This window comes from Telopea speciosissima, chromosome 2 (assembly GCF_018873765.1).
Source record: "Telopea speciosissima isolate NSW1024214 ecotype Mountain lineage chromosome 2, Tspe_v1, whole genome shotgun sequence".
In the NCBI taxonomy this organism is placed as follows: Eukaryota; Viridiplantae; Streptophyta; class Magnoliopsida; order Proteales; family Proteaceae; genus Telopea; species Telopea speciosissima.
Window position 1 is genome coordinate 20,039,412 of NC_057917.1, and position 17,636 is coordinate 20,057,047.

Genomic DNA, 17,636 nt, shown 5'->3' on the forward strand with positions numbered 1-17,636 from the left:
ATTGATACGCCAAAACTCACAATGCAAAACCGCAATGACAAAGACCTCTCAAGTAAAGAGACCAATTGACTTCTATAAACGAGAACCTTATTACTTATCAATTGAAAATAACACATGCAAGATTCTTGTTCGATCTAACACAATGCACACACCATATATGCACTTACACTTATGTTATGGAATCAACATTCCAAAGAATACATGATGTAACGACCATATGAACAAGATGTTCAGTTATGTCCCTAGTGGAGTACATTTTAGGTGAAAAACCTAAGGACAACCATATTCCATTAATTATCATGCAAATTAAATATAAATTTCAGGTTTGATGGACACATATCCAACAAATTTACCTACCAAAAACATTCCATAGTAATACAACCATTTGGAGAACAATGGAATTCAATGGTGACACCTTCATTTCTCAACAAATGTTGACTCTGCTAGATCAATGGCACGAGCAAGAGCAGCAGCTTTGTTCTCACACTCTTTCTGCTCATCATCAGGAACACTATCAGCAACAATCCCAGCCCCAGCCTGAAGGTGAGCCACCCATTCTTGACGTCTGTTCGCATGTCCATACGAGTACATTGTATCGTAACGAGGCCCAGTTGGGAAAACAATTGTTCTGAGAGCAAGTGCAATGTCCATATCTCCAGTGAATGAAATGCCTCCAAAACCACCACTATATGGCCCTCTCCTAGTAACTTCTAATTGATCTATCAACTCCATGGCTTTCACCTATTATGCACAACAATGAGAATGACACAGATGATAATTAGAGCCTGAAAAACCACTATACCATAGGTGATCATGAAATAAGAAAATTTCTGAATACCTTTGGTGCTCCACTAACTGTTCCAACAGGCAAAGCTGCACGTAGGGCATCCCAGCAAGTGAGACCATCACGTAATTCGCCTGTAACCTATAAAGATGGCCAGGAATTCATCATTAAAAGATTTTAAGCTTCAAAGAGAAGATATTAATTATCTAGATTAATGTGAATAGTACAAATGGATCTTCATGCAGGTGATGCTATAGATGGAGATGAGAAAAGAAATATTGAATTCACTAGTGGTTCTTACTGTGGAGCTGATGTGCATTACATGAGAGTACCCCTCAACATTCATCAGCTTCTCCACCTTCACAGAACCAGGTTTGGAGACCTACACAAACAGCATATCTTTGATAAATAAGCCATTCTATGTCCATAACAAATTTCTTATGAAACTGTCCAACTCAAAAAGATAAAAGGGGAAATGAAATGTTCATTAATCAAATTCTACCAAGAGTGCAAAGATGTGGGCCTCAGCTCTCTCTCTCTCTCTCTCTCTCTCTCTCTCTCTCTCTCTCTCTCTCTCTCTCTCTGTTCTTATAAATCCAAACCCAATCCTTAAGAAATTTAAATAATGTGACAGAAAGAAGAACCATGGTCTAACAGAAGCCTGGGGATGCCCCGGTAAGGAGGAGTGATCTGATTCCGATTGAAATAGCTAAAAGACATAGGGGGAGACCTAAATTGACCATAGGAGAAGTTGTGAGAAATGATATGCTTAGCCTTGGGCTTGTCCCAAGTATGACCTCTGCTAGAGCTGAGTGGAGGCTAAGGATCCATGTAGCTGACCCCATTTAGCTGAGATTTTCTTTTTCTGCTGCGCTTATTTCCTTTTACTTTCATACACTCTATTACCCCATTTGACTCCCCTTTTTCTTGTTTTTTTTTCTCTCGAATCCATGTAGCCGACCCCATTAAGTTGGGATAAGGCTGAGTTTGTTGTTGTTGTAAAGAAGAGCAAATATAGGGAGGGGGGGGGAAGGTCCGGGTATAATACACTACATAAGCTCAATCTTTCAAAAGGGAAACTAAGGGTTGGGTGGAATTCAAATGGAAATACTTAAATGGCTAAAACTGCACCATCCTGATAACCCCCCAGAGACACCCAACTAAAATCACAAAGAAATTATGCAATTCAAAGGCTAGAAATTTCAAAACTATCCAACTTTTTCACATGAAAGAAAAAAAATGAGGAGAAACCTTTCCAACATCATTCCGTCCCAAATCGACTAGCATAACATGCTCTGCACATTGTTTTTCATCATTCAGCAGAAGCTTTTCCAACATCTTGTCCTCATCACTTGTCTTCCCTCTTTTAACAGTTCCAGCAAGTGGTCGGTTAGTAATCTTCCCCTGTTCACAGTAACAGCCCCCATTGATTATGTCAAAGAAAGACGTCAGACTATAAAAATAGAAACCTCTACAACAAAGAGCTTAGAAAGAGAAATGCACAACACATAATAATGTCTACCAATATTAGAACTAAAATGAACATTATCCATGATTTGATTCAACTTTTGAAAGATTAAAAACCTTTACTATATTGTATTAGGACTAAGTGAGACTCTACCCATCTTTAGAACATGGAAAAAGAAATTTCTACGCCAACCGATGAGTGTTATGTGCCTAGTGAGGCTCGATCTAGTGTATGGGCAATAGATTGGGCCAGCCTAGTATGAGATAGATTAAAGGGCTTGATTTAACATGTTCCATCAGCTCTGGAGCTTTTGGTGTATCGGTCAAGTACCTAACAATGAGCAACTCAATTAATAACCTTGAAACACCTCACTCAACATTGGTTACTATATTTTGCTGGAGTGGATGGTTTCTGTTTTCTGTATCAATTTACCTTCTTCACACGAGTCAAAATCTCTGGGCTTGAAGCAACTAGAATACATCCTCTAGCCTGATTAAGAGAAAAATAAATTAAAATCATTATGAATTACAACATAAACTAATTGACTCATGGAAAGCACTTAAAGGAGATGTAAAGAAGAAAAGCTTCAGAGAAAAAGCAAACATACTTGTATGTAAGTCATATATGGACTTGGATTCACAACTCTCAATGCTCTGTATACTTCAAATGGATCTGCAAATGTTCGGCGCTCAAAACGTTGACTTAGCACAATTTGGAAAATATCCCCAGAAAGAATATGTTCTTTAGCCTGTAATACAGCTTTCTTATATGCTTCACTTGTCATGGTTGACATCTTGAGTGAAGAACCAAAGAGGTGAGTCTTCAACTTCACAGTACCTGTAGATAGCTTCGGGCTACCAATTGGCAATCCAAAAAAAAAAAAGTACTGAAAGTGAAAAAACTTGTGGACTAATGTGTATTATGATAATTACATAAAAAGGATGAAAAAAGTGAGAGAAAAATTATTTACTAACGTTTCTGTATCTTGCACTCTTGATACTAGAAGTTCTAATCTATTCATTCCATCAATATACGCCTTCTCAACCGAAGAATATTTGTCTAGCCGCACCCAATGGATCACATATGCTTTCTGAGAGGACAAAGAAAAGATTCAAAACCCCCTGAATTACATCACTGATCAAAGCTATAATTTGTCAAAAATTAAGTAAAAGAAAATGGTAAAGAAAGGCATATACATTCTAATGTATTCTGTATCTTGTTCAGGAGTCCAATGTATTCTTATATGGATTCAAATAGAAGAAGAGAAAAAAAGAAGTACCTTCTGCACATGATCAAACACTATTACGTCGTCATAAAGGCCTAAATGAATGTCTGCAAGTTTTCTATCATCTTTAGGTGCATTAGAGAATGGAAGTTTCTTCTTCTCCACATGTCGGACAGTATCATATGAGAAATATCCAACCCATCCACCTGGTCATGAGAAATATACAACCCATCCATATATTGAAAACAAAATAAGTCAGGAAAAATAGATTTTACTTTTATTTGAAGTACAAAACCAGAGAAATCTTGTGAAGAACAACACAACATTTAAGAATTTGAAGAACAGATTAAAAGACCACTTACAAAAGGAATATGAAAGAGTGTCTCTGTCAATTAGCAGAGTATTAATCTAACCTAGATTTGTTGGATAAAAATTAATTCAATTTCATTATATCTCATTATACTAAAAATTCAAAAGGTCTTTGTCACTTGTGGTCTTTGTCTTTTGTCTAAAAGGTCTTTTCATTGTCCAATCTTATTCAAATTTGAGTTTTCATTTCCCTCCATATTTTGAGTTGCATTTGTAAAAGAACCAATGTTGTTTAATCCCACATTGGTTAGCTTCAAGGATGTGAGCTTGCTTATAAGTATTCATGGGTCCTTAAGGAATATGGGTTCCTTAGAAAAAAGTGTGTCCTCTCACTTGTGTGGGGGTTGGTCCAGGGTGCTTTAAATCACACGTGCGCACGCGAACCGAACCGGGCCGGGCCGAGTCAGAGTCCAAGTCTGGGTGTGGGTGTGTATAAATAAATATCTTATTTTTGCTTTTATACATGCACCTACAGTACCTATACGAGTGTGCATTGGTACCTGTACACACATAAAGAGACACCTAAAGTACCTTTACAACCTGCCTCTACGTATTCTATATATACAAGGGTATTGGTAGGGGTAACTTTACTTAGTCTCTTCCTGTTTTGTTGCTTCTCAAGGAGTGGTTCTTCTCTGTTTTTCATCGAGAGTGTTTAATCTATCCTTCTGTCTCTGTGTGTTGAGTATAGCTTTCGGACCCCTTTTGTAATCACTTTGGGAGTACCGCCTTTAGTGATTAGTGGATCGTTTCATCTTGGAGGTATAATCGCCTTGTTCTCGTCTGCACTAATAAGGGGCGATTAAAGACCATAAGGAGAGTATCATCTAGATACGACTCGATCCAACCTACTGTCTCCTTTGGCAATATCTTGCAACTAACAAGTACGTATATTTATTTGATTATTTATACTCTTGTTTCGTACTGCTTTTTATGCTTTTATTACTGTTTGTATTCTTATATTGTTCTGCCCATAGTCTGGTGCTAACAAGATTTTAATATATGTCACCAGTTAATTGGAAAAAAAAAAAACTACTCTGATATAGGTTGTCAAAATCATTTATAATTTTGTTATCTATTTAAATTGATTATGTATATTGCTGAACTATGAAGCTGTAAACTAAAAATGTAACAATGTATGAGAAATTTGAAAGGCAGAATTGCTTATAATGTGTTTGATAAGAGACACTTTCATACATTAATGAGGATATATGGTTTCAACATTTCCACTTTATAAGTAGAGAACATAGCACTAATCAGCTCTTCCAGAAACAGCAAATTCTATTGTTGGAATCAATTGATCAGGCCTATTTAATCTGATCCCAAACTAAATAGGGTCAGCTCCATGGATCCTTGCCCTCAAATCAGCTCTATTCAAGGTCATACTTGATAAAAGGCCTATGCAACGCATGTTTTTCCTCACCACTTCTCCTAAGGTTATTTTAGGTCTGCTCTTAGCTCTTTTAATTAGTTCCTTCAATCTGAATCAAATCACTCTTCTATACTGGTGCATCCTAAGGCCTCCACTGAACATGGCCATGCCACCTCAAACGACTTTCTCGTAGCTTATCATGTATTGGAGCTACTCGCAAATCAGCTCTAATATGATCATTCCTTACTTTATCCTTCCTAATTTTGACACTCACCCATCTCGACATCTTCATCTTTGCTACATTGATTTTATCAATATGATAATTTTTAACTGCCCAACATTCCACATCATATATCATAGTCAGTAGTAGTATTATCCTATAAAATTTTCTTTTAAGTTTTAAAGGAATACGTCGATTATAAAGCACTCCGAACATACCTCCACTTCATCCATCTTATTTTAATTCTTTGTGAAACATCATCCTCTATATCACCTTCTTTATGGTTTCTTGTTTCTCTAAGATAATTCCCTTGTGATTGAGTTTTCCCACACCCATTGTCAAGGGAGACCAATAGGTTGGTATCCAAAGGATATGGGCATAGTGAGGGGTATTATCTACCATTCGTAAATAGTGGGGCACATATTTATGACCATTTGATGGTTGTACTTTTCCTACACCCACAGTGCTGGAAAACTTTCTTCATTCCCTTAAATTATTAGTTAGGGGAGAGGATTTCCACGCTACCAATGGATCCCATATTTTTTTAAATAAATAAAAATAAAAAATACATGTATGGGGCCCTCTCTTTGTGCGAGAAAGCATGAGAAAGACTCCATACATGAACAGTGTGCAAATCTTTCCCCCTAAAAGCTATTAGAGGTCGACTTGGATTGCAACAAATTGATTGAGGATTATTCTCCTTACCACAAAATGCCCCGGGTAGCTCTTCGATCAATTGTGGTTTCCAACTTTCCATGATCCTCTGAGGAATTACCATTGGATCCTCAGTGATCTCCTTTGTCTTAGTCCCATTCTCATGATCCATGACTGTAATTGAATTCCCTGTAGCCACCAGTTCTAGCGTTGGCTGAGCTCCAACCACACTATAACGTCCCTAATACAATTATAATACTCAAAACATTAAAATACACAGAAGAGAATGGAACAAGTTGGAGATGTAATGGGAGGAAGAAAACAAACAAAATTTAGGATCCGTTTGATTGCAATTAAGGGAAGAAAAGTGAAAATTTTCAATTATTAAAAAAAATATATAAAAAAAATTTTTACAATCATTATCCAACATTATTGGAAAAATTAGATATGTAGTAATGTTTTTTTTTTTTAATGTAATTTTTAATTTTTTTCTTTTAAATCCAAGGGATTAAGATCCAAAGTAAAGTGATATTTAATAATCAAACATGGAATGATATGAAATTAATGATAGACGCATGTGGGCTAATAATTATTACAAAAATTTCTATATTATGTTTGAAAATTTCACTTCAATTCCCTTTAATTTTCCCCGCAGTCAAGCGGAAGGAAAGATGAAAAGAAAAAGGGTATTACGAGAGGAGGGCGTACCGCGGTCGGAGGTTGGTTGTTTTGGTCGACTGATTCGAACAAAAAGCTTGGATCGTCTCGATCATTCTCTCCGACCAAACACCGGTAAGCCAGTACCGGAGTCAGGTGGTCGGAAAATATGCAGCGATAGAGCGGAATTATGTTTCCATTCTTAGAAGCTTCTGCAAACTTCACCGCATCGTTGTGGGCTGGAAGAATTGAAACAGAAAAATCACATCAAAGAAAACGAAATTCAATGTTGGAGATTTCAGAAAAGCACTGTGTGTGTGTGAGAGAGAGAGAGAGAGAGAGAGAGAAAGTAAGTAAGAAAGAGAACGATATCAAGAGATACCCAAAGAAGCTGAAGCAGTGAGAGCAGAGCATCTCAGAGTACGGAAACACGAGCGTGTGGTTGTTGAGCTTCTGGTAGAGAAGGAAACTAGAGGAGTTAAATGGGTACTTAATGACGGAACGAAATGGGATGAAAGGGATAGCGAATCGATCTTCAGAGAATTCATTAAAGAGAGTGAGATAGAAAATTCCTGCTGCTCTGTTTTGGATGTTGGTTCTTCTTCTTCTCCAGAACCACCGAAGGAGTTCCTTATAAACATTAAGGGGAGGGGGGAGTGGGATTCTCGCCATGTTTTCCGTCTGTAATGTCTATTTCTGGATTACTCAGTTTCATAGTCAAACATTTCTCTAACTTTTGACATTCGAATCCACAGAGACTTTTGAGTGAGTGAAAGAATGCCAGTTCTTGTTACATAGCGGGAATAACTATAAATATAAGAGCTCAACTGCTTGACCAGTAGGAACTATTGGTTTTCACTTTTACGAATCCTGTCATCCCTAACTGTTAAGCTCTTCCAAACCAGTGGATTTAGAGGTTACCTGACAGCCTTACACCATGTTTCTCACCTAATTTTAGAGTGATCGGTTGGAGTTCAGTTGCTCTCATGGTTTTAGAGCACAGTATCGGAACAACACAACGGGTATCATCGGTCAACTCGGAAACCGGTAAAGTATCGGATTGGTTTCAACAAGGATCGATTGTGTCGGACAAATTTGCCTTTATCCTCTCCTTTAAAAATAGATTTTTGAACGATTTACCCCCTTGTCCGTACCATTACACCTATATGATATCGGCACAATATCAAGATCAGCAAGGTGCAAAACCAATACGGATCGCCTAATACTTAGAGTGCTGGCATAGGCCACACTCCTGGACAGAAAACTACCTCCTATAAAATAAAACATTGGTTTTACCATTAATAAAAAAGAAAAATTTTACAAACACACCCCTGTATGTATATCAAATATTATAGACACCTCAAGAAAATAATAGGTTACAATCAGAAAAACCCCTATACACTAGGGCTACAACAGGGTCGGATTGGGCCAGGCTTTATTAAACCCTTGTCCAACCCTCAGTCCCCTTAGCTAGGCCCAAGCCCGACCCGACCCTAACTCAGGACCTGAAAAATCCAATCCTGACCCGCCCTCAGGGTCGGATCGGGCTGACCCTGATTGGCCCTAATCATGGGGAGGAGGAAGGAAATGCATGGGCTAGAATGGGCCGGAGTGAAAATTATCATTTTTATGTAAAATAACACTATAATAAGATGTATTATATCACTTATTATCTTCATATATAATATATATTGTATAACAAAATGTAAAATAACACTATAATATATATATTATATCAGTATATATTTTATATTGTAATTTAAAACAGGATCAGACTGGGCTGGGCCAGGCTTAACCCAAAGCCTCAATCCTAGCCCGACCCGACCTTGACTCAGGGCTTGAAATTTCCAACCCTAACCGGCCCTCAGGGCCAAATTTCTCAACCCAGACCCTGTTTAGGCTCAGGGCGGGCTGACAGGGCCAAACTTGCACCCCTAGATTTACCATTAAAAAAAAAAAAAAATTCACGGACACAACCCCTTATAAGTATATCAAATATCACAGACACCCCAAAAACATAAAAGGCTGCAATAAAAAAACCCCCAATGCACAGGTAAAACTGTCTCATTTGGATACTCTCTGCCCCTACCCTCCCCAACCACCACCCTTTCTCAGAAAGAGAGAGAGAGAGAGAGAGAGAGAGAGAGGGAAAGAAGAAAGATGATTGTGTCTCAGCAGTGGATGACAGATTAACCTCCCAATTTTTTGAATTAATCAACAACATGTCTAGCTATCTGTTTGTTCTTACAAAACAAACTCACAGAGACCCATCCATTACCTGAACGTAAAAGAAAAACTCAATTAACCGATTTGAATCACAAGCTGGTGTAATAATTATTTGTAGGGCTCATGTTCTCTGTGTCACAGCGCACGCTGTGCTCAGACACATGAGCCTGCCACGTAGGGGGGCAAGGTGATCATTGTGCCCACCCCATGTGTCTGGGCGCAGCCTGCGCGCTGACACAGAGAACATTGTCCCTTATTTGTAATCAGAAACAAAAATTAAAGAAAGAATAGAAGAGAATCAGAGAAGAAACGACGACTAACCTTAAAGAGTCTCTTTAAGAATCGACTCTTCTGTAGGATTAATGAATAAGGCTTTAACCCCAAAATCTCTGAAGGGTGTCTGTTTCAGTGATGGCAAGACGTTTCTAGGATTCAACTTCCACTATAGATAATTTACCGAAAAGGGAAGGTGAGGGGGGGAATCAAAGGGATTTTGTAGGTGGATTTTACGAAGACACATGAAAAGAATGGTTTCTAATTTGGGGTTTTACCCTTAAGGGTATTCTGGGAAGTTCATCCTATGACAAGGGTACTTTTGCCATTATAAAAGAGTTAACAACGATTTAACTGCACAGACCTAACGGAGTGGACTAAGTCGAAATAAAGTCATAAAGTAAGACGTGTATATGATATTTTGACATTTTTTACGATGTCCATGATATTTGAAATACTTACAGGGCGTGTTTGTGAAATTTTCCCTTAAAAAAACAGAACGAATTTTATATCCTATGAAAAGGATCTTTAGAGCAGCACGCATATAAACAACATGGAAGATTTGATGGGAGTGAAATTATCCAGATAAGGAAATCCCAAAAGCCTATGCAAAAAGGTTCTGCATATGGCTAGTGTGCCGAACACTTTTGCCCATCAACACACAAAACACTGTAACTCGTCTTACGTCGCATTCTCTCTCTCTCTCTCTCTCAAACCTTCCATTGAAAGATTTGAAAGGGGAACCCTCCTTCACCCAAATTAGTACTTGAGCGTCGGAGGAAACCCTCTCCCAAAATGGGAGGTAGTTTTCTATGCAGGAGTATGGCCTACATCAGCCCTCTCATGTGTCTATCTCTCTTCTCCTTAAAACAAGGGGGTAGAGATGTCTTTTATATAGAAAAGAGAGATATAAATTCATGGGAGTGCGGGCGTAGGCCACACTCCTAAATAGAGTTCTTTTTTCCTTATTTTATTTATCACAAATATGCAATTAGATGATAGAGTGCAAACACACTAAAAATGTCAATTTCGGACCAAAATCAAGAACTATCCCAGAACCGACTCAAAATCCAAAACTAATCCATCTTGTTACTAAATGGGAAGATTCTTTGAGCTGATTTCGAGACTCATTATTAAATGGGAGAAGGCAGTTTCTAAGATGGATTTTCAACATGTCCAAAACTAAAAGACCAATAAGGATTCAGCTAAAACGGAAACTACTTGGACTTGTTTAGGATTAGTTAATATTTAATAGTTATAAGTTATATAATTGTTGTCTAAATTATAAAAAAAAAAAAATAATGATTATTGTGATTTAAGTTCATTACCCACGAATTAGATTAATTTCATATCGTTATTTGTATATTTTAAAATTTTGGACTTAATCGAGTGTTAGAGATTTTGAGTGCTTAAAATCATTAAGGACTGTACTGTTATTAAGAGATCCAATCGTAGTTTTGAGACCATTTAATAAACAAGATGGTTTTTTTTTTCAGGTAACGAGATGGTTTTGATATTAACCCCCTTGGTACCGAATGACCAAGATCCTTTGCAGTACTGGTGGGGATGACGATATATATCTGACGGCACAGCAGAGGCCAGGTGACACTTGGAATCCTTAATTGATGGGTTCGAGTGTTAGTAAAGTATAGGGGACCAGGGGGAGTTGGGGGGTATGGGCAGACATTTATGGCCATATGGTTGTACTTTTTCTACCTTGTCCTCTAAAAAAATTTTCATTATATATGAAGGGAATTTCCTAACTTGTCATGTATTAATGCGTCAAATTTCAACCTCAAATTCAATCACTTACTTACCCTCTAATTCAACCATTTGAGTAAATATTTATCGATCAATTCCAAAACCAATATGATATTGATTTGTATCAACCGATATCGGTTGAAACGGACAAGAATTCAAAAAAAAAAAAAAAAAAGAGCACCTTTTAACGATACCAGTGATACATATCGGTGTCGATCACGGCCGATATGATACGATACCTAAAACCCTGTATAGCAGTTCCTCTATAGCAGTTTTTGTATAGAAAAAACTTACCACAAAACGTATCAGGAAGCTGGTGAATAAGCTGGGGAGTCCATCCTTCCATAATCCTTTGAGGAATCTTCATCGGATCCTCCGCGACCACCTCCGTCCTCCGCCCTTCCCGGTGGTCCGTTACGAACACCTGATTCTCCTTCGCCACAATTTCCAACGATGGTTTACACCCCAACACACTGTAACGTCCCTAAACAGAATTAATTGAAAAAAAATAAAAAAAAATTGAAGCTGATGACACAACAAAACCCAATAAAAATGCCGTTTTTTTTTTCTTCTTAAAAGCGTGTGTTAATGTTACCAAAATCGAAGCTTGGTAACCATGTCCAAACGAATCGAACAGAAAGCTCGGAGTTTCCCAATCGTCTTCTTTCACAAGACATCGGTAAGCGAGAACCGGAGTCAGGTGATCGGAGAATATGCAGCGGAAGAGCGGTACAAGGTTTCCGGTCTTCGAAGCCTCAACGAACTCTGCAATATCATACGCTAGAAAGGAAAAAAAAAAATCGAACAGATGTGAATGCATTGGAACTTGGAAGGAAAAGAGAGAGATGAGAGTTAGTAGATACTTACGAAGTGATGGAGAAGCAACCAGGGAGCATTTGAATCTGGAAACTGAAGAACGGGAGCTGAAGAGACAGGGGAAGCTTCTTCTTCTGGAAAAGGTTTTGCTGTTAAAAAATGGATATTGGGGTGAAAGTGAAGCATAAACAGGAAGGTATTCCACCATTGGTTCTATCTGAGTAGGAGAACAAGAGCAGAGATTTTAGAATTTAGAGTGGAAGGAAAGGAATTGGTGATTCTTGATCAATGATTCCTCACTGTATTAAATCGGGCAAGGCGCTCGGGAGGGGTAAGGTGATCATTTCATGTTTTGTTGTGTCTGCGCAGCATGGCAAGACGGGGTAACTCGATAGTAGAGGATCCAAAACTCGAAAGCAAGAGCAATAAGACAGGTTTCAAAGGTAAGTCGCCATGGAACCCTAATCAAAACTTGAAAGCAGCTGTTTTGATGCTCACTCATTGTCGAGAATACTGTTGGTGATCATAAACAAGAATAATCTCTTTGCATTGCAACCAGATTTTTTAGAATTGGGAATGGATAAATGAATCGGCCATGATTGATCCTGATTTTCACTGATTCGGTTTGGTCAATTCACACCCAAAAACCCTAGAATTTTTTGTCTTTTTTTTTGTTTGATGTGAGAACTGATTCTAGGGTTCTCGAGCACTGATTTGGATCTGATTCAAATCCGATCCAATCCAGGTTAGAATCACCAATGACTAATTCCATCCCTGATTCCGTGTTTAAAAACCTTGATGCTAGCTAGCTATGAAGGAACTGCAGGTAGCCCCATTATTATTTCCTTGTGATGTTTGGTAGAAGGATAAGTCTACCACATGATTCCTCTTTGAGCATTAAAACCGCACCTAGCAGGAAGAAAGCATTTAACACCTTAACTTAGGGGGCGTCTTTTTTCAGTTTTTTTAATTTTTGAAATAATTTATAGAAATAGTTTGGTGGTTAAAAATAAAAATTATTTGATTGCTATTGATGAAAATGTATCACCCCAAGGGGTCAGCTCAGTTGATAAAAGATCGACCAACTCCTCAAATAAGAGGTCACGAGTTCAAATCACCTTGGGGCCTATGCCTGTCCCCTACGCCCCGGATCTTTATCCTCTCAATTATACACTGCTTGTACTTGACGTCAAGTACATCTAACAGAGGAGGCAGAAATGACTATCCTACCCCCTACTTAAGGTGGGATCCACCTCCCTCTATTAGATGTACTTGACGTCAAGTACGAACAGTGTAATTGAGAGGATAAAAATTCTACCCCCTATTAAATCTCTCCAATTCCAAAAAAAAAAAAAAAAATGTATCACAAAATGAAAAATAGATTTGGCATTCCTATTTTTTAGAAAAATTTCTGCAACCAGTGGAGATCTACATGGTTTTAGTTAGGGGTGTCAATAGGTCAATTTGGGCCGGTTTTTTTGATTTCGATGTGGTTTTTAGGGAAACCGAAACCAAACCAATAAAGATTGTTCGATTTCAATTTTGGTGCAGTTTGATTTCATATCGTTTCGATTTATGATAACGGGTTGATAGCGATTTGGATACGATCGGTACTGGATTTTTTTAAACGGATTAGGTTCGACTTTGTTGTATACGATCTCAGTATAGGTATTTGACTGATTAAAGAAAATGAAAAGCAGCCTCTAAATAATCCTTGCACAAGTTGTTGCAGAACAGAAAATTAAAAAAGTAAAATACTTGTTTCTTCCGTAGTAGGTCAATTCAACCTGGAAAATATGATAGTGAAGTGTGACTGGGCCAAATTTCAAACTAAAACTAGGGGGAAAACACATAGCTTAATCATACAATTTTCTAAACCATGTGCAGTTCTAATCAGGAGTATTAGAGAGGATACACATGTAAGAATCAAGAAATGTTGGAAAAGCAATTTCTATGGATCTAATTAACTTGAACAAAACCAATGCCGATTAAATATACCAGAGAAACAAAAAAAAAAAACAAAAAAATAAAAAATAAAAAATAAATAAAAACCTTAGCCCTACACCTCAATGAGAAACTCAGAGATCTTCTAATAACTAAATAAGAAATAAGATGTAACCATGACAATATTAGATTCCATGATTAAAAAACCGAAGACATCAGAGTATTCATCTTGAAATCTCACATTCCGGGTGTAAAAGTAAAAGGTTGAGATGGAAAAAAAGGGAAATCAGAACTTGTTTGTTTCTATGATGATACTTTGGTACTATCGAGTGTTGCTGCCGGTTGCCTGAGTGCTGTTGAGAGTCGTGAGTCGAGAGTCAAGAGCCGATTGTGCGTGTGTCGTTGCCAGTTACCTGAGTGTCGGTGCCTCTGAGAGTTAGATTCGAGAGTTGAATCTTGACTCCTGATTGCCGCTGAGAGTCGAGAGTCGAAAAGATGAAAAATGAACCTGGAAAGGGATTAGTTGATTAGGGCATTTAGTCTTTACTAGGGTTTGTACCAGGTCGGATTGGTTTGGTCCGGGTTTGGGTCTATCAATCAGGTTCAGCGGTGCACCGTTGATTTAGACCGAACGGAGCCAAAATCGAATGACCCCTAAACACACAAACTGAAGTCAATCCAATAAGAGGTCGGTCCGACATGGTTCGGTCTCGTTCGGGTCAAATCGGTTTAACCGGTTCGGTTTAGGTATTGACACCCCTAGTTTTAGTAATCGGTATCAGATTGGTTGGACTGGACAATTCATATTGGTATTGACTGGGGCCGATACCAATTCTTATTCAATCCAATATTGGTGGATCGGTATGGACCAAGGGTAAAGTGGTAAAAATTTGATTTTTAAATGAAAATAGGGGCTAATCCGTTTGATATAGGACAATGATCGGTATCAACTAAGACTAATACCAGTTACTAAATTCCTTGTAGGTAGATATAGGGGTGTCAATTGGTCCGGTCTTGGACTATCAGTCCGGATCCTTAGCAATTCCGGCTCTAAGGTGTCAAGATCATAACCGGACCAATAAGCTTACCGGATCCAATTCTGAGACCCAGGACCATTAACTAATGGGTGGTCCGGTTCCAGTTCCTAATCGGTTCCAAACATTATTGAACCCTAAACAAGGATAATGAGAGTTTCTCTAGGAAAACGGAAATAAAGAGACAACTTTAAGAGTACATAATTTCTATTTCAAACTCAACTCATTTATTGATGACTTAACGAGCAACAAAAGAGCGCCAATTAAAAGTCCCAAGCAAGGTAATAATATTAATAGGTTAGGGTTTGAAGCCTTTTAGGGTTTTAAAATTCTGATTTCCCATTCAATTTGTTTACATATCATCTAATTCCAACGGTTCCGGTGCTACCAGGTCCTTAATGGGTTATCGGTTCTAGAACTGTTGGGAGACTGGGACCAGAAACAGTCCAGACAATAGTATATGACTGGGATCAGATCCGTCTCAAGAAGCTATTGGGTGGTCCAGTACCAATTTCTATCGGTCTGGATCAGTTCCAATTTCCAATTCTGGTCCTAAATTGACACCTCTAGGTAGACAGATAAATAGATAGAGAGAGATAGAACATATTCTAGGGATGCATTTGCAAGATCATTGTCCCTAATAAGGAGAGAAAGAGATATATATATTGGAGAGAACCATTAATCAAGCATGACAAACTACACATGCTCATTAAAAGTATCAAAATGACAATTATATCCTCATTAGTTACCCTATATACATATGTCCATTAACAGGTTTGAGGAAAATAAACAAAAACAGTTGGGGAAGGTTTTTGTGCACAGCCGTTTTTGATGAATGGACGATGATGATGAATCAAATAGAGGGGTCTTAATCATTTCGGCCCTAATTTATCCTCATCGTTCGAACGCCCATGAAGCCGGTCGTGCAAGTGCACGTCCGTGCATAGAAACTTTTGCCAAAACGATTTATGGCTGACAAATAAAATAAGCTCATAGTTATTTTTTTGTTAATAGAATTCAAAATAAACAAAAATACGAAAATAAAAGGCAGAAATCATACCGACCATGGGGGTACAGAAATAGAAAGAGGCTAAAGAATCAGAAATCTGAATTCCAAGTATGAAATCAAGATTGCAAGAAATTCCACTTTTAATTTTTGAGCATTAAAAAAAGCACCAAACCCGAGGAAAGCATTTAACACCATAACCATATCCACTTCCCAGATCAAGAGTACTTCGAGGAGAGGACCAATGCACCGCCAAGCCATGTTGGAAGTAGTAATGACTAATGAGGAGATGTGTTGTATGGGACCAATGAACTGGATCTCACAGCAGCAACCATTAAATTTCTGATCCTTTCCGCCCAGTGATTTAATCTCTCTGAGCTGTATCGCAAAGATTCAGGTGGGTGGGGATTCCCCACTGGGGATCGTACGTGGGGTTTGTATAATGGGAATGCCCCATTAACAGTGATTTCTTTTCCTGTTTGGTTAGAAGTCATGTTCAGGTGTCAGCAGATTTTGATTCCATTTGAATAGAAACTCACTTGAATTAGTCTGAAAAAACCCTAAAATTGGTAAGATTCAATGTATTGCTTGAAGATTTGATCCGAGCTCTCTTGTGATCGGGCTGACCTGTACAGAAGAGTAGAACTAAGCAATGGGGTGCTGATTTGAATCAACAGGGTCACTTTGATGATTAAATTAGATCTCTTGCAACAGATAATTCTCAAAGCAAAAAATAAAAATGAGTTGGAACCTTTTTACCTAGGCTATGTTAGGGTTTAGGGTTTAAGCACAAGGTTACTTAAAGCATTACATCCTGTGTATCAAGTTTGGAATACCCAGGTTACTGCCTCCAGCTAGTATTTATAGGGAAACTAGAGTTTAGGTTAGATGGATTACTCACAACCTGAGCCATAATACAATTAGGATTATATTAGAACATATAAAGAGATATTAACATAATACCCTTATAGGATAAGAGTCACTAGTTATAGAATTGCGATGGTAGATCGGTCTAGAATTGTTCTGATGATAGACCTTTGGAGAGTGTCCCTTGTTTGATAGGTGGCGCCTCTCGAGTAGAACACCTATTAGTTAGGAGTTCATTCGTGATGCATGACTCCATTCGAGAATGTTCTCTTATCGATTAGGGTTTCTTCAACTAAGGTTATCTCTTGGGTTAGATTATCTCCCTAGTTTGGTTGCTTGTTGGTTAACTTGTATTCCTTGTTGAGGTGGTTGCTTATTAATAACGAATCCTACGTGACGTGGCAGTCAAGTCAGGCAAATGTCCGAATAAGCTCAACAGGTTTAGCTCGGTAATCCTGACAACGGTCTAAATGGCCAAGCCCTATGATTGAATCCCCAAAGTGTACTATAGTGTCTAGGACCTGGGGCAACCTCAAACTCATGTTCTGAACCAATGAACCAATCTCTGAGGTCAGTTCATTCCTTTGCTGCTATGCTGGGTCGTTACTTGGTTTAATCTCACGGGTCGGATCAGTCAACTGAAAGACGAATGCCATGTGTAGCCATATAATTGGTCGGTATTAATTTGACTCATCACAATGAATATTCCAACAACTTTGGTATTTTTATTTAGAAATTCATCGTATCAAATAGTCAAAATTCGAGATCGATGACTACCAATACGGGTTTGGATCAGTCTATTTCGGAACCATGAGAAGAAGATACACTTGAGTCGGTGAAAGTAAGGCTTTAAAACTCTGGAATTGGGAACGGAATTGGTCAAAGAGGATTTCGATCTGAATCGGATTGGAATTGGCCGGAATTCGATTAGGAATCACGAATCTAAGTTATTTTTAGTTG

The 17,636-nt window shown here is 38.1% G+C and overlaps 1 protein-coding gene across 5 annotated transcripts; it reads right to left on the reverse strand.

Moving 5' to 3' along the window:
* Positions 1-354: 354 nt before the first annotated feature.
* Positions 355-11,983, reverse strand: LOC122649902 (anthranilate synthase alpha subunit 2, chloroplastic-like). 5 transcript variants are annotated; one of them, XM_043843159.1, is made up of 13 exons: positions 11,873-11,983; positions 11,605-11,789; positions 11,304-11,493; positions 6,801-6,988; positions 6,144-6,333; positions 3,532-3,683; positions 3,235-3,342; positions 2,860-3,114; positions 2,685-2,741; positions 2,036-2,188; positions 1,086-1,166; positions 839-925; positions 355-741 (listed from the first exon to the last, which is right to left on the reverse strand). In XM_043843159.1, exons 3-13 carry the CDS (start codon positions 11,374-11,376, stop codon positions 418-420), a joined length of 1,668 nt encoding a protein of 555 aa, XP_043699094.1. In that variant the 5' UTR covers positions 11,377-11,493; positions 11,605-11,789; positions 11,873-11,983; the 3' UTR covers positions 355-417. The 5 variants fall into 5 exon arrangements, with proteins under 5 accessions (XP_043699094.1, XP_043699092.1, XP_043699093.1 ...); XM_043843157.1 differs by having other exon boundaries at positions 11,304-11,482; positions 11,877-11,961; XM_043843158.1 differs by having other exon boundaries at positions 11,877-11,955.
* Positions 11,984-17,636: the final 5,653 nt, after the last annotated feature.